Source organism: Corythoichthys intestinalis, chromosome 2 (genome assembly GCF_030265065.1).
Source record: "Corythoichthys intestinalis isolate RoL2023-P3 chromosome 2, ASM3026506v1, whole genome shotgun sequence".
In the NCBI taxonomy this organism is placed as follows: Eukaryota; Metazoa; Chordata; class Actinopteri; order Syngnathiformes; family Syngnathidae; genus Corythoichthys; species Corythoichthys intestinalis.
Window position 1 is genome coordinate 54,944,036 of NC_080396.1, and position 24,626 is coordinate 54,968,661.

Below are 24,626 nucleotides of genomic sequence, written 5' to 3' on the forward strand. Positions count from 1 at the left end.
CAGAGTGATGAGAAAATCTGACCCAAATAGGAAAAGGTCAGTGAAGGTAAAGGAAAGGAGAAGCTCCTTGGGTGGGCTGTTGATGTCATCCTCAGAAGAAAATAGCAATGAGGAAGTGGCAAGGGCAAGCAATTGGGCACTCAATTTCCCCTCCTGCTCTGTTTCTCCTTTTCATGAGTTACTTGTACTCTTATGCAGTAAATGGTTCAGAGATATAATTAATAAATAAAGCTAAGGTATTGTACTGCTAATTGCTTTATGAAGAACCTAGAAACAATAGAAGAGTAGTAGTTTAAAGGGATCCTCTATTTTTAAGACAAGTAATTCTTAAAAGATACGTTAGTATGAGTTATAATAATTTGATATTAAAACCCCTCTTAATGTTTTTGTTTTTATAAAGTTTGTAAAATTATTTTAAGTGATAGGTCGCCATTCTTGTTACGTCGCAGTGCGTGACGTCACTGGTCCCGTTGCCGAAATTCCAGCACGTCACTCGTTAGCTTTCCCAATATGTCGTCAGTTCTACCCTTCCTATTTGAACCAGATCTGAAAAGTGAAGAGCAGGACAGCACTGTCGGTCGTTCACAAGACAAGCTTCAGGGAAAAATGCGTGCAGCAAATACCTGATAAGACAAAAGTTGGGCAAAACTGGTGATGCGAGAGAGTCCTGTTGGGAACTCCGGTTGGGAGCGAGAGTGCATGCTGTTGGGATTCGGGAAGTCCGGTTTTATTAGCAGATATTCAAGGTAAGCATATTGCGTTTTCAAACTTATCCCAATATAATTATGTAGATTGTTAGCATCCAGAGTTGTCGTGTGCTTTACATACAGTACAGGCCAAAGAGCACACCTTGTGTAATCCAGGTCTTGTATATTGTAATGCGTGGTAGCTAGGATACGTGTATAAAAGTACCAGAAAGGGGAGAAGCTTCCACTCATGCACATTTATTCACAAAAAATAATATTTCCACCTTGACCACTCTTCACTCGGGAGCTCAGCAGTACGCAAACACGCATTCCCTGACGAACTCCAACATTGTTGTAAGGTCCACGTCAGAGTCACTGTCGTCACTGTAGCGTGCCATAGTGCTTTAATTATTCAGTATGATTTGGGGAAAACTCCCACGAAGAATAGTCAGCAAAAAAGATAGCAATACTAATCCAAATCAGCGTTTTTTACCCACTCGAAGATCCAGGAATTAGACCGATCCCATGGAAATATCGCAGCTGCGATCAGGCCGTCGATTCCACAAAATAGACTGATCCAAAAAGCCGCTGTGGGACCGCCGAATAAAAAAAATGGACAGATCCAAAACCATTATTGCAGACGCGATGGGACCGACGGATCCAGAAAATAGACGGATCCCTTGCTTGACTGAGGATCCAGGAAAAATGTTTGGGCGCCAGTTGTAACGCGTGGTGGGTAGGATACGTGCATGCAGGGACCAAAAAGGGGGAGAAGCTTCCACTTATGCAGATTTATTCACTAAAAATAATAATTCCACCATGACCACTCACTTCACTCCCTTTGTTTCCATTTGATTGGAAATTGCATCCAAAAGCAGCACATTGTGGCATTTTACTTCGCGAGTTTAGGCAGCAATAAGCAATTGTTGAACATGCTACACATTTGGAAAGGTACCATTTACGTCATCACTGCGAGCCCGCAAACCATGACGCCAACTAACGGTCAAAATATGGACTAAATATTATAAAATATTGCCATTGATTTAACATTTTATGTGTTTCTAACAACATATTTTAGTACAAAAGAACAATTGTGGTTTATTAGAGCCTACATGTATTTAAGTTAGAGGATCATTTTAATAAATTTTGCTGGATGCTGTACCTGTTAGGGCCTCTGCCCCTCCTTCCTGAGCCCTGCCTCAGGTGAGGGGAGTTTGCTTGATTACAGGTCGATTGTCAGACGGGTGGAGCAGCCAGCTGTGACTCATCATCAGCCAGCTTAAAAACCCAGCGGATGCACCACCACGTCGCCCGATCAACTTGTCTGGTTTCACCGTCAGTTGCTTCTCGCCTTCTTTATATGATATCTCTGATTCCCGGCTCACGACTACTTTGCTCTCGCCCCAGGTCCTGTCTTCTGGGCGCTCCTTGTCGGATTCTACGCCTGCCTCCTTCCGAGGTTACACGCCTGCCTCCTCCAAGCTTCCACGTCTCACGCCGGCTCAGTTACCCCAAATGAAGCAACCTCTACCCGCCACGCTATTTGTGGTGGTTGCAAATAAAGTATTACTCACCGCAACCACCGTGTGTCTGCATTTGGATCCCTCCTCGTCGCACCTCCTAACAGTACCTTTGTTGAATTCATTGATTTGTTGAGCAACCTAAAGATTAGCTAGAAATGAAATGGTAAATGGATAGGATTTATTGTGTAAGGAGCTTTTATCTATAATATTGCTGTGCCAAAAATGCTTTAGACGGGTGGTGCTGCTGCCATGCAAGGTGTTGCCATACCCTCTGGTAGCAATGTAGGGTTCAGTGTAGGAGTTGACAATTATTACTTATTTCCTATTACTATTTTTTTTTTTTTTTTTTTTTTTTTAAATAATACGGTCAGTAGTCAAATTAATGGGAATGATATGATTTTAAAAGTCGAGTAAAAAAACAAAAGTCTTTATTTTATAACTGAAATGTGGATGAAATTGTTCCTTTTTATTTCATCAAAATGTAGATGTGCCATTTTTTTTTTTTTTTTTTTTTTTTTTTTTTTTGCTATGCTTTGGTGATTGTCCGGTAACACTAGCAAGCTGGTTGCGAAGGACAAATCGTGGTTTGTTGACAAATTATCTGACTCCATTTTCTTCTAATTCTGAAAATTCATGATGCAGAGATAACCCAACCTGAAGTCATATGTTCTCAGAGATTAAATTTCATAGCGTAATGGTTGATATTTTATGCCATTGGAAAGCTGAAACCACTCTTTTTGATTGTACCAAATCTTCAAATTAAAACAATGGGTCAATGTGACTCATTTTGATCAGTTTTGATCACATGTTGCAGCATATTACAGAAGTACTCCCCCAATGAATTATCATTGTGTGGGGTTTGTTTGTTCTAATGATCCTAGGACCTATGTTGTCTGGGGCTTTATCCCTTGCTTTGTACCCCTGGCAGGGTCACCCATGAAAAACAGGTCCCAGGTGAGGGACCAGACAAAGCATGTCTCAAAAGACCTCTTATGATGAGCAATTATAATGAATTCCGTTTTCCCTCGCCTGGACGCGGGTCACTGGCTTGGATCTGGGACACAATGTTGAATGTTTGGGCCCGGCCGGGCGCATCCCAAAGAGTCGACGTGGGTTCCCCTTGGGCTTCCCATGGGCTCCCCACCTGTGGGAGGGTCCAAAGAGGTTGGGTGCACAGGTGGTTGGGTGGCAGCCCAAAGAGGGGCCTTTGGCGGTCCGCTCCCTGGCTGCAGAAACTGGCTCTTGGTACGTGGAAGAAGGAGTCCGATCTAGTGCGTGAGGTTGAGAAGTGGTGACAAGATGTAGTCGAAATCTGGTACCACTCCTCTTGAAAGAGGTTGGAAAGTCATCCCCTCTTTAGTTGCCCACAGTGAGAGGAGATGAGCAGGTGTGGGCATGCTTTTTGCCCCCCGGCTCAATGCCTGTACATTAAGATACACCCTGGTAGACGAGAGGGTGGCCGGATGGTTGTTTGTATTAATGCACCACACAGCAACTCAGAGTACCCACCCTTTTTTGGAGTCCTTGCAGGTGGACTCCCTCATTCTGGTGGGGACTTTTTGTTAGGTTTTGTGTTGGTTGTTTCCTTGTGTGACTTGTCCCTTTGATTACCCATTGATTTCTCCTGTTGTTCCTGCTCCTAGTGAGTCCTCCTGTATTACCCAGCTGTTCCTTGTTGTCTCGTTACCCCTTGTCTGCATGTGTGTGTATAAGCACCCAGTTTCTTTTCACTCCTTGTTGCGTCATTGTCAATGTCAGAGTCTCTGTCAATGCAATCTCCACGTTCATGTCAGCGTTTTTTTCCCAGTTCCTCGTCCTGCCCTCAAACCCTGACAGAATGACGCAACCACTCATGGACCCAGCAGGAAAGATTCATTTTCGGCAGGCACGCCGACAGCCATTATCCCATTCTCAACCCACCTAGAGACAACAACATGTTCTTTTGGACTCTGATTTTTCAGACTTTGAGGAGGATCACAATTTATATGACCTCCTTTATTCTGACTCTGACTCCGACCCTGATTTTGATTCCATGCCCTTTTTTTCACCCCCTCAGTTTTTGTCACGCTTCAGTCATTCCACGTCCCCTTCCCAGCCTTTTTCCCTGGACCGTTACTTGGGTTCCCATTTGGCCATCTACCCTGGACCTCCGCGTGGTGGCCAGCAGGGGCGCCCAGGTAAGGGCCGTAGTTCCTACAACCCGCCTTCGATTTCACCATGTAATGTGCCACCCAGTCTGCCAGAGAACATCGTCCGGAAGCCTCGGCGTGCTCGTCCACGCCGACGCCATGCGCCCGCACCAACTCCCCACAGTCCTGTGCACGCGCCGACTCCCTGCAGTCCTGTGCCCGCGCCAACTCCCCGCAGTCCTGTGCCCGCGCCGACGCCCCGTAGTCCTGTGCCCGCGCCAACCGCTCCTTTTTCCTCCTGGGACCACGCTGCTGTCCCGCCAGCAGACGCCTGCGACCACGCTGCTGTCCCGCCAGCAGACTCCAAAGTTCCTGACCCTCGCCCCGACGATGCTGCTCCCCGCTTCCTACCACCGCTTGGCGGCATGGACGACAGAGCACTCCCTCTTCTGGGACGCCAGCCTGATAGGCCCGTGCGGTCACCAAACGTCTGGCGCCCCGGACGCCCTCCCGATCGACCCATCCGGTCGGCCCATGTCGGCCGACCAGGACGCCCGCCTGACTAGCTTTGATGGGCAGATGTTGCTCCCTCCTCTGGGCCCCTTTCTGCCCGCTATGTTGGGACTTTGTTTTTCTAGGGGATGTCTGGGATCCTTGCCTTGAGGGGGGGTGGGGGTACTGTTAGGTTTTGTGTTGGTTTTTTCCTAGTGTGACTTGTCCCTTTGATTACCCATTGATTTCACCTGTGGTTCCTGCTCCTAGAGAGTCCTCCTGTATTACCCAGCTGTTCCTCGTTGTCTCGTTACCCCTTGTCTGCATGTGTGTATACAAGCACGCAGTTTCTTTTCACTCCTTGTTGCGTCATTGTCAATGTCAGAGTCTCTGTCAATGCAATCTCCACTTTCATGTCAGCGTTTTTTCCCCAGTTCCTCGTGTTCCTTGTCCTGCTTTGGAAGTAAGTTGATTTGTTAGCCCGACTTTTGTTTGTTAAGACTTTTTGGATTCCCCGGTCATTTTGTTGGTACTTTGTTTTTTGTTGGCATTAATTAAAACATTTTTGCACCGCCTTTTTTGCCTCGCTTCACTTTGCCTGCGTTTGGGCCCACACACACCTGCGTGCCCTCAAACCCTGACACTTACGTGGGCAATGAAAGTGATACCTGGAGAAGGAGTGATTGGGAGTTTAAAGCGGTAGTTCAGAATTTTTGACATTAGGCTTAATGTTCGAGTTGGCAGGGGTTTAATTAGTTGGTGGAGTTGATTTCAACAAATTCCGTGCAGTTTGCAAGTTATTTCTTAGTTTCAGGGTTTCAGAGTGGCTAAGCTAGCGTGAGTCAATGGCACCTTCCTAGCATGCCCAAAAAAAAAAACATATAGATCTACGAACAGATCCAACATAGTCAAATAAATTCAAAACACAGACCATTGTTCCAAAACACCCATACAGCCAAAAGAATCTCACACCAAACTGCCGTGATTCATTTCATTCTGCAGGATTATTTTTTTAGATGCGCAATACAACCACATTAGAGAGGAGTGCTTCGGCCATTCATGCTCACGCTGCATTCGAGAAAGGTGAGAAGTCGGACTTATACCACTCAGAGGGTACCAGTTGCAAACTGAAAGCATTCCAAGCGAATGTAGACAGCAAAGATGGCTGATCCTGACAAGTTGTTTTTTATTTTGGCCATCAAAAGACATTTTGACCTCCAGCAAACCTGCCTTCTCGTAAGGGATAAATTAGTGGAGGCATTCCAATGATATTTTTTCCAGATCGGTGGTTGGAAACTCTGACTTCCCACTTTCCTCGAATGCAGCATCAGTCTGAGTTAACTGACGGCTGGCAACATGGCGAATTGTGCATTTAGAGGCTTTGGAAACAGAAGAAATGGGCAAAGGAAAGTTTACACAAATTCCCTCTGAAGAACAAGGAACAATATAAACTGGTTACATGCAGCTGGCTACCTTATAAGAATATCAGCGGTGAAAAAAAACAATGTGATATCACTCCACCCTCTCCTCTGCAGAGCTTCTGGATCTCAAATGTTGCAGTTAATACTGCAATTATTGACATGCAATAGTAGTAGTTTTAATAACTATATCCTGAAAACATAGCCAACACTAGTGTTTGCCTCGGTCATCGATGATTTACATGTGTGCATATGTTGTTTTTTATTGGCATGCTCAGATGGCCCTATTGACTCGCGCTAGCTTAGCCACTCCGGAGCCCTGAAGCTAACAAATAACAAACTACACGAAATTTTTTTAAATCAACTCCACCGACTAACTAAACCCTTGCTAACTCAAAGATCAAGCTTGATGTCCAAAATTCTGAACTTCCCCATCAAGCACTTTGGTAATTTTAAGTGGATCCTGTATGCTGAAAGCCAAGAAGTCAATATAAATTAGATTGTTTTTTGTTCTCTGTAATTGTAGCGACTTTTGTTGTTGTTGTTGTTGTTGAAAGTTTTTTTTTAGTTATTATTATTTTGGAGTGGGACTGTGACAGTTTGGCTGCCCTGACGTGTAGCTGCAATTGAATGCGGAGGACAAAAACGACTGTTTTCATGATGTTAGTTTGGTTAATAAAGAAGTTTTTCGTCAATCAGATCTCTGTCACATATTACTTTGTAAATATACAATATTTAAATGTGGAAAGCTGCAGCTTTTGGTCAGGTGTAGCCTACGTGTGTACTTTTTCTGAAATTGTATTAAATTTGGGTGGTGCGGTTTACAGTCAGGTGCACTCTATATTGCAAAATTTACGGTACTCATAAAATTTTAAAAGATTCGCCTTGTCTAACACCCACTAAAATGTGGCAACATTTCATTAGCTCTTGCCCTACTCTGGCTCCTCACATTTTTCCAATTTAATTCTTGTGGTATTCAGAGCAGCATTAGAATAGGTTCATGGTGACTACTTAGTCACTTCTTGACCATGGTGGGTGGCACAACTAGGAGGTCCTTGAAATACACCTGCTATAGTGTGAGTGACATTATTAAAAAAAAAAAATGAAGGAATAAATTCAGTGCACAGGGTACTATTCATGGGAACAACTTCTCACAAAATAATTGAAACAATAAGCTAGCAGTATGGCAAGGAGACTAAAGCCATAAAATCAGTTCTGAAAGGGGGAAGAAATTACTCACAAAACTTTAAGGTTGTGGAGACCCTGGAGTGCGTGGGCTGAGATATATTTCAGCTGATTTCCAGAGATTCGCCTAGAGGATAAAATACAGATCAGACAGTAAGACAAAAAAATTAAAGCACTAGCATAAACTATGCACAGTAAAAGTGTGTGTCCCATAAGAAAAGTTATGCCTTTTGCTTTGTTCTGTACTTTTGCATTTGGGATCAAGTGCTGCTATGACTTCATCTCAATGCTTTGGGGTGAGTGTTGGGCCACTATGCAAATAATATTCCATTCCTTCAATGTGGTTGCTATTGGCCCCGAGCATACCCTGAAACCTTAAGTAATCAAAGGGAGCTGTGATGAGTGAGTAATGTCTGATTTTAATAAGACATGGATTAGCTCAGCAAGTGCTGAAACTAAATGTGTGCTTGTACATCGAGTGTGTGGGGGTGTGCGTGCATGTGTGTGTGTGTATGTGTGTGGTAAGGTATATCCGTTTTATATGCATGTGTGTGTTGTATGACAGGTTGTGCTATTTTCCGTGTCCTTGATTTAAATTGGGCTCATTCTAAAGAGCCTTGAGGTGCAAGGGAGAAAAACCACACACATTCATACAAGCAATCCAATCAGCTTGTTTATCAAACACAGCACCTAATGGTCACTTGTGAGTGTGTATAAGATGTCCAAATAAATAGCATTGAGTCCAACAGTGTAACTCTGAAGGTCAGGAGCTGGAAGCTCAGTTTAAACACAGATTTTCACTTCACAGCTTGAGACCACCCAATTTGGTTAAACATGAAGCCACACGTTACATGTTACACGTTGGCATCCCCTTACTCTACCTTTTGCTCTTTAGTCAGACAGTCATATGTCGTGGTGTAAATCTAGTCACATAATGAGAGAATACTGGCTGCACTTCTAAACCTCAATCACCACTATCATGCAGATGGCAACAGACACGGGCACACATCCAATACTTATGTCGGTATTTGTCAGGTGGACTAACTCCGCTGGCGAACTATTCAGATTCACATGTACCTGCCAATTCTCACACACTTGAAGTGTGTATTTATTAAAACAAATACAGAACAACCACACTAACAGATTGAAGAGCACAGAACGGTTTGTCGTCAAAGCAACACCTTGAACATTTAGTTATGCCAATAGAAGTGCAGGTAAAAATTCAAAAGGTCTTGAACCGTATATTGAATGCATACTACGATGTTGCACAAAAATGCCAGTTAACACAATGTTTACTATATAAAATGGTATGAAAAAGTGTATCTGAACCTTTTCGAATTTCTCAAATTACGGCACAAAATCAACATCAAATGTGATCCTATCTTTGTCAAAATCGCACAGATGAAAATACATTGTCTGCTTTAACAAAAACGACCCAAACATTTTTCATATTTTCATATTTTAGTGAGGATAGCATGCAAACAATGACAAAGGGGAAAAAACGTAAGTGAACCCTCCGCCTAAGGAGACTTAAAGAGCAAATGAAAGAGATTTTTACCAAACAATTTAAGTCAGGTGTGTGCCCAATCACTAATGAGTGGTTTAAAGCTGCCCAGTCTACTATAAAACACACACCTGGTAAGAAATGTTTTAATGAGAAGCATTGTCTGCTGTGCATCATAGCCTGGTCAAAAGAGCTGTCTGAAGACCTGCGATCAAGGTTTTTTGCAAGGTTTATTGATTTGTATAAAGCTGGGAAAGGATACAAAACCATCTGTAAAAGTCTGGATGTTCATCAATTGACAGTCAGAGAAGTTGCCTACAAATGGGGAGAGTTTGGCACTGTTCTCTCCCAAGGAGTGGCCGTCCACCAAAGATGACACCAAGAGTTCAGCGCAGAATACTCAGAGAGGTAAAAAAAAAAAGAACCCTAGAGTGTCTGCTAAAGACTTAATCACTGGCACTGGCACAGTCCAATATCTCTGTGCACACATCAACTATATGTAAAATTATGGCCAAGAATGGTGTTCATGGGAGGACTCCACGGAGGAAGCCACTGCTGTCTAAAAAAAACTTTGTTGCCCGTTTATAGTTCGCAAAAATGCACTTGGACACTCCACAGAAGATTTGCAAAATATTATGTGGACTGATGAAACCAAAGTGGAATTGTTTGGAAGTGACACACAGCATCATGTGTGGAGGAAAAATGGAACAGCTTACAAACATCAACACCTCATCCAGTCCGTGAAGCGTGGTGGAGGGAGCATCATGATTTGGGGCTGTTTAGCTACCTCAGGGCCTGGACAACTTGCAATCATTAATGGAAGAATGAATTCAAAGGTTTATCAGGATGTTTTGCAGGAACACATGAGGCCGTCTGCCAGACAGTTGAAGCTAAAAAGAGGATGAATGCTGCAACAAGACGACGATCCAAAACACAGAAGTAAATCAACTTCAGAATGGTTTCAGAAGAACAAAATGCATTGTGCTAGAGCGGCCAAGTCAAACTGCAGACTTGAACTCCATTGAGATGCTGTAACATGACCCAAGGAGAGCGATTCATGCATCCCAGAAATCTGAATGAACTACAGCAGTTTTGTAGAGAAGAATGGCGAAGATTAGTCCTCATCGATGTGCCGGACTTGTCAGCAGCTACAGGAAGCATCTGGTTGAAGTTATTGCTGCCAGGGGGGGGGGGGGGGGGGGCACAAAATATTAAATGTGATGGTTCACTTATTTTCTCCCTTCTGTCATTCTTTGCATACTATCCTCATTACAATATGAAAAACTATAAATGTTAGGGTGGTTTTAGTTAAAGCAGACACTGTTTTTTTCATCTGTGTGATTTTGACAAAGATTAGATCACATTTGATGGTGATTTTTATGCAGAAATGTGAGAAATTCCAAAAGGTTCAGATACTTTTTCATATCACTGTACTTTTTTATCTATGTAAAGATATAATTCCGTTACTATTGCACTATTTGAATTCTTTTTTTTCCCCCCATAGTTTCACCACTTCAATGTTTAAGATCACCAAACGTAAATATCCGACTATTAAACATAAAAGACGTTTATAAATTATTTGTTCATCAAGTCAAACCATTCAAAACTATCTTTTCCATTATCAAAAATATATTTTCCCTTTGTTAAATCAATCATGAATGACCATGGCTGATTGCATTTTTGGAACATTGTTTATTCAAGTTTTTTTTTTTTTTTCCCTGGCCATAATAAAGCCTTTTTACCTTCAGACCTATTTAATCAGGATAGCACTTAAATAGAAAGTGTGTGATGCATAAAATTGCAAATAGCCTTAAGTAGTATATTTTCTTAAAAATAATAATAATAAATAAATAAAACAACATTTGGTTCACCATATTAAACACTTGAGTGGACAAATACCCCCCACCCCCCAAACACACACACAAAATGATTTGTGGCTTTTTCATGGCACTCTATAACCAGCCAACATGACCAATTGGACCCCATGTGGTGTAAATGCGGGCTGGGTACTATGTGACCATGCGTTGGAAGTGGGCTCCAGTACTGGATTACTTGTAGTACAATCAGGGCTTTGAGGTATTGGCTTGAACTGTGCAAATGGGGTGGGTTCCCTAACAGTTATTTATTGGTTAGTGAAGTCTTATATGGGTTAAATATGGACCTGTGTGTGTGTGTGTAGGGAGAGAGAGAAACACAGACAGACAGACAGACAGACAGACAGACAGACAGACAGACAGAAAGAAAGTATATGTTTTAATGTGTTATTACATCCAAAGTACAGACGGATAGTGAAAACATGTTTTGTTGGCCTTGATCGACTTTACCAAATCATCCTTTGCTGTGTTGACAGTTTCCATGACATCAGTCTGTTTATATATGTGCATACAGTATGTACATATGGGTGAATGTGCCGCACTTTAGCTTTCATAATCATTCCAAATCAATCTGACTCTAATGAAAAGCACCTTGCTCTTGTCAAAGCATTGCCCCAGCTGTTTTTTTTTTTTCTTTTAATTTGATTTTCAGGATGGTTTGGACTTTAGTTGGCCCTTGTGCTTGCATAAAGAAAAACTCCACTTCTTCACGTCTTTCACCCCACTGAAATTAGTTTTAAGAATAAATAAAAGAGACCACAGTGGTTTTATTATTGTTCATTTTCCTAGTGTCAGTATAGTTACATCCAGCTACTATATTTTTCAAACTATATGTTGTACTTGACTATAAGACACACCCACCAAATTTTACAAGAAAAGTGTTTGTATAGAAGATGCACTGGATTTCAAACAGCATGTGTCCACATTATAGACAAAAGACATACAGATCATTTACCTATAAAAATCAACAACTAACATACACTTTAAGCCACAGGGCTCCAAATAGGCAAAAAAAAAAAAAAAGTATCAGTTTATTGTATAAAATAATGGTACGGGTTGAGACAATAGTGACTTAACTTCAACTTTTCTTGAATGATAAGCTATCATCTTATTGTATAAAAGTAATGGTACTTTATTTAAATTTTTAAATAAATAAATAAATGTGACAACTTTTATATTCCAATAATATAATATGGCAGCAAAGCCATATTAATTATATGCCATCGTAGTAAAAGATTGTTTTTTTTGTGTGTGTCTGTATTTACAAATGCTCAGGCATGCACAACCTTTAACACCTTTTATCCATCAACAGAAATCTGATCTCTCCTTCTGTTGAAAGGTCCATTCTTAGGGTCAACCACTTAACCTGGCATTAACCTCTAGATTTATGGAAGTAGAAAGAAGTAGAATTAAAACTGGATGAAAACTGTTAAAGAAATGAATGCATGGCATACAAATTCAAGGAGTCAACATGGGGTGGGGTGTGTGTGTTGGGGCTTGACATAAAAAAAATTTTTAAAAAAAAAGGAAAATATAACTTAACCCAGATGTTTTTTGTGTGTGTGTGTACCCAGAGGATAAAGATTGGGCAAAATTAAAATATTTACTGTTGCTGATGTTTTCTAATGTTGTGTTTTAGCATTTAATTTAGCTCTCCTGAAGCAGTATTCCTTCCATATACTCAGAACATTTAATTGTTTTGCTAGTTGAGTGACTCCATAAGCAACTCCATCCCAATAACTTCTCAAGAAGTACTAATGTGAAAGAGCATATTTGACCTTTTGCTCTACTTGAAAATAAACATGGTGGAAACCTACTGTATTTCGTATGTTTTTATCTCCTAAATCTGTAGACATGCAACTGACTCTTTTATTCTTCTGTTTGACATTCTGTAGACGGACCTTTCTTAATCCTCCGTTTGACTGACAGTCCTTTGCGGGTGTTTGAAAGTTCGCTCAATAATTTCATGAAACAACATTTAATTATAAGCTAAAAAGAGGAATGGAAGATCAATCAAACCTACAATGAAATTGTAGATAATTTGCTGGAGGCAGGCAAACAATATCATGAAATACACAAAGAATCAAAGAAATAAGCACCATATCTAATTTAGACATCTTCATTAAATGTCACATAAATACAGTGTTGACTAAAAGTATTAGCACCCCTGCAATTCTGTCAGTTAATGCTCAATTTCTCCCGGAAAATGATTGCAATTACAAATGCTTAGGTAATATTATCTTCATTTATTTTGCTTGCAATGAAAAAACACAAAAGAGAATTAAAAAAAAATCATTATCATTTTACACAAAACTCCAAAAATGGGCCGGACAAAAGTAGTATTGGCACCCTCGGCCTAATACTTGGTAGCAAAACCTTTAAACGAAATAACTGCGAACAACCTCTTCCGGTATACATCAATGAGTTTCTTACAATGCTCTGCTGGAATTTTAGACCCTTCTTCTTTGGCCAACTGCTCCAGGTCTCATATTTGAAAGGTGCTTTCTCCAAACTGCCATTTTCAGATCTCTCCACAGGTGTTCTATGGCAGGGGTCCCCAACGACCGGGCCGCAGACCGGTACCGGTCCGTGGCGCATATGGTACTGGGCCGCGCAGAAATAGAAAATAAATTATTAACGACTGCATTCTGGCCAATTGACTTTTGCCTGTGCTGCTTAACACACCAATATCCCTGTCTACTCTAGATATACAACTACAGGATAGGAGGTCGTCATAGAAATGCATTGATTGGACCGTTAGCAGTACATCTTGTTTTGTATATCTATGTGCGCTTGGCCTCGATAATAACGTATGACGTCGCCCATCACATTTGTTCCCGGAAATAATTTGTCCCCACACTTGAATGACTGAAAAACAGACGTCTTTGGACAGATTTTTTACGGGGAAAAGGGAACCTGACGAGCTAGAAGATGAGCCTTCAACCTCGAAGAAAACAAAATCTATGCTACTCTCCAATCACTAAAGACCCACGAACTGCGAAGGAGTGGTTTCGTGACCCGTATGTGAATAAACCGAGTGATTCGAGCATGTCTGTGCAACAGGAATATCAACTTGTAGACATCGCATATCATCGCGACCTTAAACGTACATTTGAGACAACAACTCTGCCAAGGTTCTGGATTAAAGTCATTGTGGAATATCCTGACATCGCTAGGAGAGCACTAAATACTGTGCTACAATTTCCAACATCATATCTTTGTGAAGCGGGCTTGTCTCACTCTCGTCTCTTGTGACCATCTCGTCTCAACGAAGCAAGTTCAGGCCTCCCACTGATTCAGCGGGTGAGTTGTATTTTCCCTGCACTTAACACGACGGGGCTAAAAACAAATGTTATTTTATGTTTGCTTTATTTTTCTGCCGCACTTTGCCGGTGTTCTGACAAATTTGGCGTGCGCGTAACGTTAAAAATGACCGCAAATGCAGCGATTCAAAAGTACACACTACAAACTTTCTTTAAAGAAAGGAATATTAACTTACGTTTGCAATGTTAGCTGCACACAACAACTGCACGCAGCTCTCTCACTTCACGACTTTGCCGTGTCGTTAAGCATTAATTTACGCCATTTTCGTGTTGCACATGTATGTTTATGATGTAAATAGTTTTTTTGCACCGTTGGATATCATTTAGAGCCCAAATGAATATGAAAGAGGGCTTTTTTCACTGTCACAAAAGCTTTGGGAGCAAAATTTTATAAGGGTGCAAAATTTGACAGAACACCGGTCCGTGAAAAAAAAAGACCCAAATCACACCGCTCCGTGGTGCAAAATAGGTTGGGGACCCCTGTTCTATGGGATTCAGGTCTGGACTCATTGCTGGCCACTTTAGAAGTCTCCAGTGCTTTCTCTTCAACCATTTTCTAGTGCTTTTTGAAGTGTGTTTTGGGTCATTGACCTGCTGAAAGTGTCTGAGGGAGACCCAGCTTTCTCACACTGGTCCCTACATTATGCTGCAAAATTTGTTGGTAGTCTTCAGACTTCATAATGCCATGCACACGGTCAAGCAGTCCAGTGCCAGAGGCAGCAAAGCAACCCCAAAACATTAGGGAACCTCCGCCATGTTTGACTGTGTGGACCGTTTTCTTTTCTTTAAAGGCGTCGTTTTTTTTCCTGTAAACTCTATGGTGATGCCTTTTCTCAAAAAGCTTTACTTTTGTCTCATCTGACCAGGGAATATTCTTCCAAAATGTTTTTGGCTTTCTCAGGTAAGTTTTGGCAAACTCCAGCCTGCCTTTTTTTGGTCTCTGGGTCAAAAGTGGGGTCTTGCTGGGTACCCTACCATAGAGTCCCGTTTCATTTAGACGCCGACGGATAATACGGGATGACACTGTTGTACCCTCAGGCTGCGGGACAGCTTGATCTTGTTTGGATGTTAATCGAGGTTCTTTATCCACCATCAGCACAATCTTTCGTTGAAATCTCTCGTCAATTTTCCTTTTCCCTCCACATCTAGGGAGTTTAGCCACAGTGCCGTGGGCTTTACACCTATTGATGACAGTGCAGACGGTGGGCACAGGAACATTCAGGTCTTTGGAGATGGACTTGTAGCCTTGAGATTGCCCATGCTTCCTCACAATTTTGCTTCTCAAGTCTTCAGACAGTTCTTTGGCCTTCTTTCTTTTCTCCATGCTCAATGGGGTACACACAATGGCACAGGACAGAGGCTGAGTCAACTTTAATCCATTTTAACTGGCTGCAAGTATGATTTAGTTATTGCCACCACCTGTTATGTGCAACAGGTAAGTAACAGGTGCTCTTAATTACACAAATTAGAGAAGCATCACATGATTTTTCAAAGGGTGCCAATACTTTTGTCCGGCCCATTTTTGGAATGTTGTGTAAAATGGTAATGATTATTTTTTTTCTAATCTCCTCCGTGTTTTTTCATTGAAAGCAAAATAAATGAAGATATTACTTCCAAAGCATTTGTAATTGCAATCATTTTCTGCGAGAAATTAATTATTATCTGATAGAATTGCAGGGGTGCCATTACTTTTGGCCAGCACTGTAAGATACATGGTCATTGACGCCAAAAAGGCAACAATACTAACTGGAGATAAAATGCATTAATATACAACCAGCTATTAAAATGGATCACATGTCTATGGTTTGAAAGATCTGTTTTGTACTCCTACAAAACAGATGTCTTTTAGTTTCAACTACGTGGGAAAGACATAAAACCATGAGGAAAGTATCTGAAGTAGAAACATTGACAATGACCTGCAATAGCCTAAAGTGAAATGGAGATGAATTGCTTTGACATGAAAAGGAATGGAGGTGTGCGGTATATGGAGAGAGGATGGAAAGGTTAAGATCTAAAGCCAAACATAAAACAATTTATTACTAAACTAGTCACAACATAGTATTGGCTTCTCTGGTGCTGCCAGTAAATACAGTGCTCGAGCTTTCTCACACCTGTCTAGGTTTGCTAACATGCAGTGTACCTTTGCAGTGTATATTGTCAACGGAATAAGTTTATTTGGCGTTCTCCCTGTACACTACGGGTGGGGATTAAAGTTTCTGTGCCAAAAAGCTTTTTATTTATTTATTTTTTTTATTCATCATGTTATGTATATCTTTCTGCTTATATTTGTGCACCATTTCACAGTTACATTTTCTTGCTGTTGATAAGATGGAACAGACCACAATTTCTGTCAATATTACTCTCATTGTGGGACTTTTCCTAACTTTTGTTGTGCAGATTATTGTCCCGTTACTGCGCAACCTGCTCTTATTATCTTGTTTTCTCACTCTATCTCCTCTCTACTGTCCCTTCATCTTAGCCCAGGCTGACACAGACTGTCTGCCCACAGTTTTTCCTCACCTCAGTCCTCAGTGTTGGCTCAAGGCGGGTTCCTTTTCTTTAATGAATGGTTCTTGACCTGCTCAATGTATGAAATAGCTTGCAGTGACTTATTTTGTAAATTGGTCCGATATAAATAAGATTGACTTTTCTTGCCATTTTAAAATAATTGTATGATTGTTATAAAACAAAACAAAAAGAAGTAAACAAAAAACAATTTCATATAAATATGAATGCCTGGTTAAAAATAAATAACGATGGTGATGATGTTCACCTCTCTTAATTTTAAAAATCAACTTTGACCCTTGAGCACATGTTTGGCCACACCTGCTGTAGAAATTGAAAGAAGTTAATGTTTAAGAAACAAAGGAGGCCACTCTCCACCCCCATTTTTTCAGGAGTGTCTAAATTTCTCTTCAGGAAGCAGTGAAGAAGGTATGAAGCAATTGCTCTTGAAACAAAACAAATTTTCACATTTTTTACATGAGCAATTGAAAGAAAGAACTGTAATATTTAGACTTTAAAACACATTGTCTTTGGACTAAGAAAACAGATGGTGCTCCATCCAAGCTCTTTTTCTCCCTCTCAAAGACCTCGATCGAGAATGCTTTTTGCCAGTTTTATGACAAAAACAGTTCTAATCAGCCAATGAATAACAAGGAATAGAATTTTTGAATGGAGTCCTTGAACTTTAAATGGTCATATTGTTAGAAGGTTTACTGCTTTTCAGTTCAGTTGACAAAATCTTAATTAGTTAAACATACAGTGGGGCAAATAAGTATTTAGTCAACCACTAATTGTGCAAGTTCTCCCACTTGAAAATATTAGAGAGGCCTGTAATTGTCAACATGGGTAAACCTCAACCATGAGAGACAGAATGTGGGGAAAAAAACTCACATTTTTTGATTTTTAAAGAATTTATTTGCAAATCATGGTGGAAAATAAGTATTTGGTCAATACCAAAAGTTCATCTCAATACTTTGTTATGTACCCTTTGTTGGCAATAACAGAGGCCAAACGTTTTCTGTAACTCTTCACAAGCTTTTCACACACTGTTGCTGGTATTTTGGCCCATTCCTCCATGCAGATCTTCTCTTGAGCAGTGATGTTTTGGGGCTGTCGTTGGGCAACGCAGACTTTCAACTCCCTCCACAGATTTTCTATGGGGTTGAGATCTGGAGACTGGCTAGGCCACTCCAGGACCTTGAAATGCTTCTTACGAAGCCACTCCTTTGTTGCCCTGGCTGTGTGTTTGGGATCATTGTCATGCTGAAAGACCCAGCCACGTCTCATCTTCAATGACCTTGCTGATGGATGGAGAGTTTCACTCAAAATCTCTCAATACGTGGCCCCATTCATTTTTTCCTTTACACAGATCAGTCGTCCTGGTCCCTTTGCAGAAAAACAGCCCCAAAGCATGATGTTTTCACCCCCATGCTTCACAGTGGGTATGGTGTTCTTCGGATGCAATTCAGTATTCTTTTTCCTCCAAACACGAGAATCTGTGTATTTACCAAAAAGTTCTATTTTGGTTTCATCTGACCATAACACATTCTCCCAGTCCTCTTTTGGATCATCCAAATGCTCTCTTGCGAACCGCAGACAGGCCTGGACGTGTACTGGCTTCAGCAGGGGGACACGTCCGGCAGTGCAGGATTTGAGTCCCTGGCGGCGCATTGCGTTACTGATAGTAGCCTTTGTTACTGTGGTCCCAGCTCTCTGTAGGTCATTCACTAGGTCCCCGCGTGTGGTTCTGGGATTTTCGCTCACCGTTCTTGTTATCATTTTGACACCACGGGGTGAGATCTTGTATGGAGCCCCAGATCAAGGGAGATTATCAGTGGTCTTGTATGTCTTCCATTTTCTAATAATTGCTCCCACAGTTGATTTCTTTACACCAAGCGTTTTACCGATTGCAGATTCATTCTTCCCAGCCTGGTGCAGGTCTGAAATTTTGTCTCTGGTGTCCTTCAACAGCTCTTTGGTCTTGGCCATAGTGGAGTTTGGAGTGCGACTGACTGAGGTTGTGGACAGGTGTCTTTTATACCGATAATGAGTTAAAACAGGTGCCATTAATACAGGTAACGAGTGGAGCCTCATTAGACCTCGTTAGAAGAAGTTAGACCTCTTTGCCAGCCAGAAATCTTGCTTGTTTGTAGGTGACCAAATACTTATTTTCCATTCAAATTTGGAAATAAATCCTTTAAAAATCAAACAATGTGATTTTCTGTTTTTTTTTTTTTTTTTTTGTCACATTCTGTGTCTCATGGTTGACTTTTACCCATGTTGAAAATTACATGCCTCTCTAATCTTTTCAAGTAGGAGAACTTGCACAAATGGTGGTTGACTAAATACTTATTTGCCCCACTGTATTTCCAGACTATAAGCAGCTACATTTTTCCTTCATTTTGATTCCTGTGGCTTATAGTCCAGTGCTGCTTATTTGTTCATTTATTTGGGTTAATAGGTAACACTTTATTTGACAGTGGTGTCATAAGACTGTCATAAGCCCATCATAACTATGACATAATACTATCATGGGAATTACTGAATGCTTATGTCATTAAGTGTCATTCAGCAAATTATGTCACTAACTCCATTTATGTCCAGCTTGGATCTTTTACATCAATTCAAAATTTAGATAATTTGCTGGATAACACTAAATAAGCATTCATTTATGCTCATGACGGTGTCATGCTGTAATTATGATTGTCTAATGACAGTCTTATGGCACCACTTCAAAATAAAGTGTTACCAAATACATTAACTAGCAATTAATGAAACTACTGGAACAGTAATTGAAGACATAATTAGCACAGAACATGAATTTTGATTGTTATTTACATCTGTAGCCCTGCAATGAATACTAAGAGACATGTTGGACAACAAAAGTGTTGACAGCAGGTGGAAGCAGAGGTTGACTGCCTCCCCCAAGGTAGCAGTGATGGCCAAATGAAGCTTCTTGAAGCAATGAAGCTTTGTAGCCATTTGGTTCAAAGCTTCATGGTGGTTCATTTGGTCTTATGACAGTCGTATGATGCCGCTGTCAGATGAAGTGTTACAGCTTAATATCTTTTGATGTAAATATCCCATAATCCAGTGAGGACAGCTGCGGTTTATAGTCCAGTGTAGCCTATCTATAAATAAATGCCATTTTTGTGCCAAATTTGGTGGGTGGCAGCTTATAGTCAGGTGCGCCTTATAGTGTGAAATCAGGGTACACTGTACCTACTAGCTTAATAACATATGCTTAACAAGGCTGCAAGCTGCAAAATAACTCACGCCTTTTTCTAAGGTGTTGCTTAAAATTGTAAAAACATTTTCTATGGCTGTTTATGCTTCTGCTAAGACTTGCATGTGTGCATTACAGGCATCTGCCAAGACAGCGTAAAATATGGGGTTTTAGAACTAGCTTAATGCTATAAACAAAAAATATTCAGTCTAAATGAATATCAGGTTCCTTTGAGGAGTCATTCCAAGGCACACTTGGTTTTGCTTCAGGCACTCTCTCAGTAGGAGAGATGAGAGCCAGGCCAGAGTCATCAATCGCTGTCACTGAGGGGAGCACATATCAGCCGCTCAGCCTATGACTTTTGTGTCATGTATGAATTGTTACTATAAAAGGTTATGAACTAAATATGAGCTGAATGATTCCATACTCACAGTTCTGTTAACAGGTGTAGTCGGTTAAAAGCTCTTGGCTGGATATCGCTGATGTTATTCATGCTCAGGTCCCTAAAAAGAGTGGTAAACAACAGAATCAATCAATGCACAGGCAAGCTTATCAGTGGTCTTTGAAGATTGTCAGGCCGTGTAAATCATACGTTGAGGAGGTTTATTTCATGTTGTGATCAATCATCCATAATAAAGAGTAGAACACAGAGAAGATGAGTGGTATGTAGTGGTTAAAGGAGGAGGAGACGGAAATATAGGAACATTTCCTCTGTGAATCTTTCTCGAACAGCTAATTTCCTTCTCCTTCACATTAAGCTTTTCCTTTTCCAGATTTCTAACTCTAATTTTCCTCTGATTTGACCTCTTGATCTTTTCTCATACCTAGCTCCATCCCATTACTCCTTTTTTCGGGAGCCCACATCCTTCCAGGTTTTGCACATTACTGTAAGGTAGACACACTACATCCCTCTGAATCTCTGACACACTCTACCACTAAGTTTGTTGGGGGCGAATGTTGACGCAGCTGCGGTTGCTGAGGTTAAGGAGGGGCATGTTCCGATGTTCTTTCCCTGCATGCATGCAAACTCTTTGCAACAGTTTGAAATTGTACGGCTTTGACAACTTCAGTGTCAGCTTGTGAAGAAAAACACATTTAACCTTGCAACTCAGTTGTGTGAGTTGTTTTAATAAACATCTTGCAAAATGGGTTACCCAGCCACTATTCTTTGTCTTCAATGTCCAAAGTGTCTTAAGCCTGAGTTATGCTCCTGTGATGACGGCGAGGTGACTACGGTGTTAATAAGCATTCGATAGTTCTGCGGTGAGGGAACGCGTTGCTCTGTAAGTCACCGCCAAGTCACTAGAGGGGCGTGGCGTTGTGTTTGTACAGTTTTGGGGCACGCTTGTCGACTTCCTCTAGTTTAACGGAGAAAAAAATAAATAAACAATGCAAGATGGAACGCTTGAATGTGGATCTTCAGCTCATCAACGTTGAACTAATGTTGACCATACAAATGTTGAGGCGCAGGCTACACAGAAGACGGTTTTGAGGCGGTCTGTCTGACTTTTGATGCCGCATAGAGACTTCTAGCCTCGGGTGGAAACCAGAAAGCTGCGGCGGCTAGCTTCAAACTGGTATCGAGCACTGTGTCCAGCGTTTCGTCCGAGGTCTGCAAAGCCCTCCAGCCAGATTTGTTTGCCGTGTCCTACAACCATCCATTGGAAAGCCATAGCAGATTTCTGGCGGCTATGGAACTTCCCAAACTGCGTTGGAAGCATTGATGTTAACATTATCATAAAAGCACCGAGGCACTGTTAAACAGTGATGATGTATCGAGTGTGAACTGTCTGTTGTTGAAAATTGCACATCAAAACAACTCTTTTGACACCAAACCTGTGCTTTATTCTTCATATACTTGGTGTGACACGTAAATAAGTCACAGGCTCACAGCAAACATATACAGTGCTGCTCGAAAGTTTGTGAACCCCACAGCGATGGTCAGATTTTTTGTAAAAAAAACTAAAATAACCTTATTAAATGTTAAGTTATACCCAAATCCACAATACTGACATTCCAAATAATGGACTGAAACAAAAGAAATAGTTATATTGTCATTCTTTATTTAACAAAAGTGGTTGATTTAAGAAAAACTCAGATATCATGTGTGCAAAAGTATGTGAACCCCTTCAGTTAATAGGATATTGCGCCTCCTTTTGCAGAGATTACCTCAACCAAACGGTTTCTGTAGTGACTAATCAGCCTCTCACATCTACTTTGGGGGATTTTTGCCCATTCTTCCTTGCAGAACGCAGTCAGTTGAGAGAGGTTTGATGGGCGTCTGGCATGAACTGCTCGCTTCAGGTCCCGCCACAGCATTTCAATGGGATTTAGGTCAGGACTTTGACTGGGCCAGTCCAGAACACGAATCTTCTTCTTTTTCAGCCATTCCTTGGTTGTATTGCTGGAATGCTTTGGATCATTATCATGTTGCATGATCCACCTTCTGCCAAGCTTTAACTTCAAAACAGATGGCGTCAGGTTATGTTCTAGGATTTGACAATATTCCTCAGAATTCATGATTCCCTGGACTATGTGGAGTTGTCCAGGTCCTGAGGATGAAAAGCAAGCCCAGATCTTGACATTCCCACCTCCATGCTTCACTGTTGGGAGAAGGTTCTTTTGGTGGTATGCAGTGTTGACTTTTCGCCAGACATGGCGGTTTTGGTTGTGACCAAACAGTTCAATTTTGCACCTACATCAGTTGATGAAAACTCTTTTTAATTTAGTCTCGACAACACAACTGTTAAAAAAAAAAAAAAAAAAAACTACTGAATTGATTGATTAGGAAATCAGGTTGAAATAATAGAAAATTCCAAAATGTTGAGGGGGTTCACAAACTTTTGAGCAGCACTGTATACACAATAAATGATGAAGTGCGCCAGCCTCTCTAATCTTTTCAAGTAGGAGAACTTGCACAATTGGTGGTTGACTAAATACTTATTTGCCCCCACTGTACGCTTGTCAGCTTGGTCCATTTTTGCGTGTAGCAATGTTTGACAATGACGGTGATTTCGCGCTGAACCGGAAACAACAGTCTGAGCAGACCAATCACAGACCACGTCATATGTGTTGACGTGACGCGAAGTCACAACATTCTGGAGGTGCACGTCAAGCTACGGCGGAGGGTCATAAATCGGGTCTTCCTTGACGGCACAGGTCTGATGCGAAAGCATAACTCGGCCTTTAGTCTTCAAGGTGGTGATACAATGTGTGCTTCTTTGAGTCCGTGATACTCACTATTCTTAATGGAGCCAGACCACCAGGCAAGCAAATGTAAACTGTGCTCCCGGAAGCCCTTCAAAAATGGTAGTTTTGACATGCAAGTGTTTGTTTGTGATGTCAGCCAAACTTGGCTTGAATGGATTGATCCTCTCGTATGATCTATATTTAGCTGTGAAGGACAGTGGAAAATTATTGCACAAACCATTCTTTGGTTTTGTCTTATGATGAGCTTGCAATGTTTTGCATATTCTTCTGCCAAGGTTTAGGTTTGTAATTAGGTGACCATTTTATAGACCGACTGACATTTAATATGTTCATTTTGAACCCCCCAGAGGTCCCTGCAGAACAGAGCTTAAAGAGGTCCAAAGTGTCAGTCAAGGACACTTAAAATGGAGGATACCATCAGCCAGGGTTAGTGGAAAATTAGCTGTTGCTCTAATGACATTGTGTCACATGGCAAATAAGGCCATCCATCTTCCAATTGCACTAATCACAATAACATTACTAAACTCAACTTGGCTGTTACTTGTGTTCCATTCTTATGGTTTAATGAGTGCCTGAATCGTTTGTAATATTCTGGACTGACATTATACACTTATTTTGACATTTTAAAATGTTATTGACAGATGCTGGGGAATGCGCCATGAAAGATAGCAATGGGCCAATTTAAAAAAAAAAAAAAAAAAAAAAAAAACTAGCAGAGGGCCGCAAGCCTCAACAATCGACAGGATTATAAATTACTTTGAAGTTCTTTCATCTTTCAGATGTCAACAACAGACCCTGAACTAATTGATTTAAAAAACAGTTACAAATTAAATTGGGCGTACAGAAAATATGATCAGATTCAATTGTAATTGATGGGTAAAAAGTTGAAATCTTGTTTCAATCTCTTCCATCTGGAGGCAAAACCTCCCACCGCAAGTTTCTTCTCCTTTGTAGTTTTTTTTTTTTTCTCTCCGTCGAAATCAACACTTGAATTAAAATATATATATATACTGTATATACGCATGTTTCTAATGTATTTCTTTTTTTTAATCTTTCTTTAGAAGCATGCAAAAATGATTAGCAGTTGACTGACCCCCTTTTACAATAAAACCACTTTTGGTGTAATGCTTTTGTTATGTTACATGTTTGTCATGTGTGATTTTTTTTTCTATACACCTCCAATTAGTAACTTAGAATTGAATCCAATTCCTGATTTAAGATGGAGTGAACTTAGGCGATAACAAAATTCCTATGGCAACGAAAATTAAACACTAACAGAATTTGTACCGCTTTCCTGGATGACACCAAAAGTAGACATTGATCAATACGCCTTACAAAACATTTAAGAGACATTGCTTATGAAAAGAACTCCATTGACTTCCTTCGTGTCCTGGTGATTATTCCACAGATAAAAAACACTGTATTTTGTGCTTCTAAGCAAAAAAGCCTTAAAAACGAGTCCAAGTACATAGCAGTGACATTGCTCAGACAGAATAAATAAGCTTCAATGGGGAAAATATTTTGTGATAAAGACACAACAGTGAGTCATGA

General features: G+C 40.8%; 1 protein-coding gene across 3 annotated transcripts in view; it reads right to left on the bottom strand.

The window, feature by feature from the left end:
• LOC130907496 (leucine-rich repeat-containing G-protein coupled receptor 6) overlaps positions 1–24,626 on the bottom strand; it is a 68,836-nt gene that overhangs the window by 26,569 nt on the left and 17,641 nt on the right. For 2 of the 3 annotated variants that reach the window (XM_057822664.1, XM_057822655.1), the window contains 2 exons: positions 20,297–20,368; positions 7,489–7,560 (listed from right to left, as the gene is read on the bottom strand). In XM_057822664.1, coding sequence (XP_057678647.1) covers positions 7,489–7,560; positions 20,297–20,368 — 144 coding nt within the window. Of the gene's footprint in view, positions 6,561–7,488; positions 7,561–20,296; positions 20,369–24,626 lie in introns of those variants that run through there. The other variant, XM_057822672.1, reaches the window with a different exon arrangement.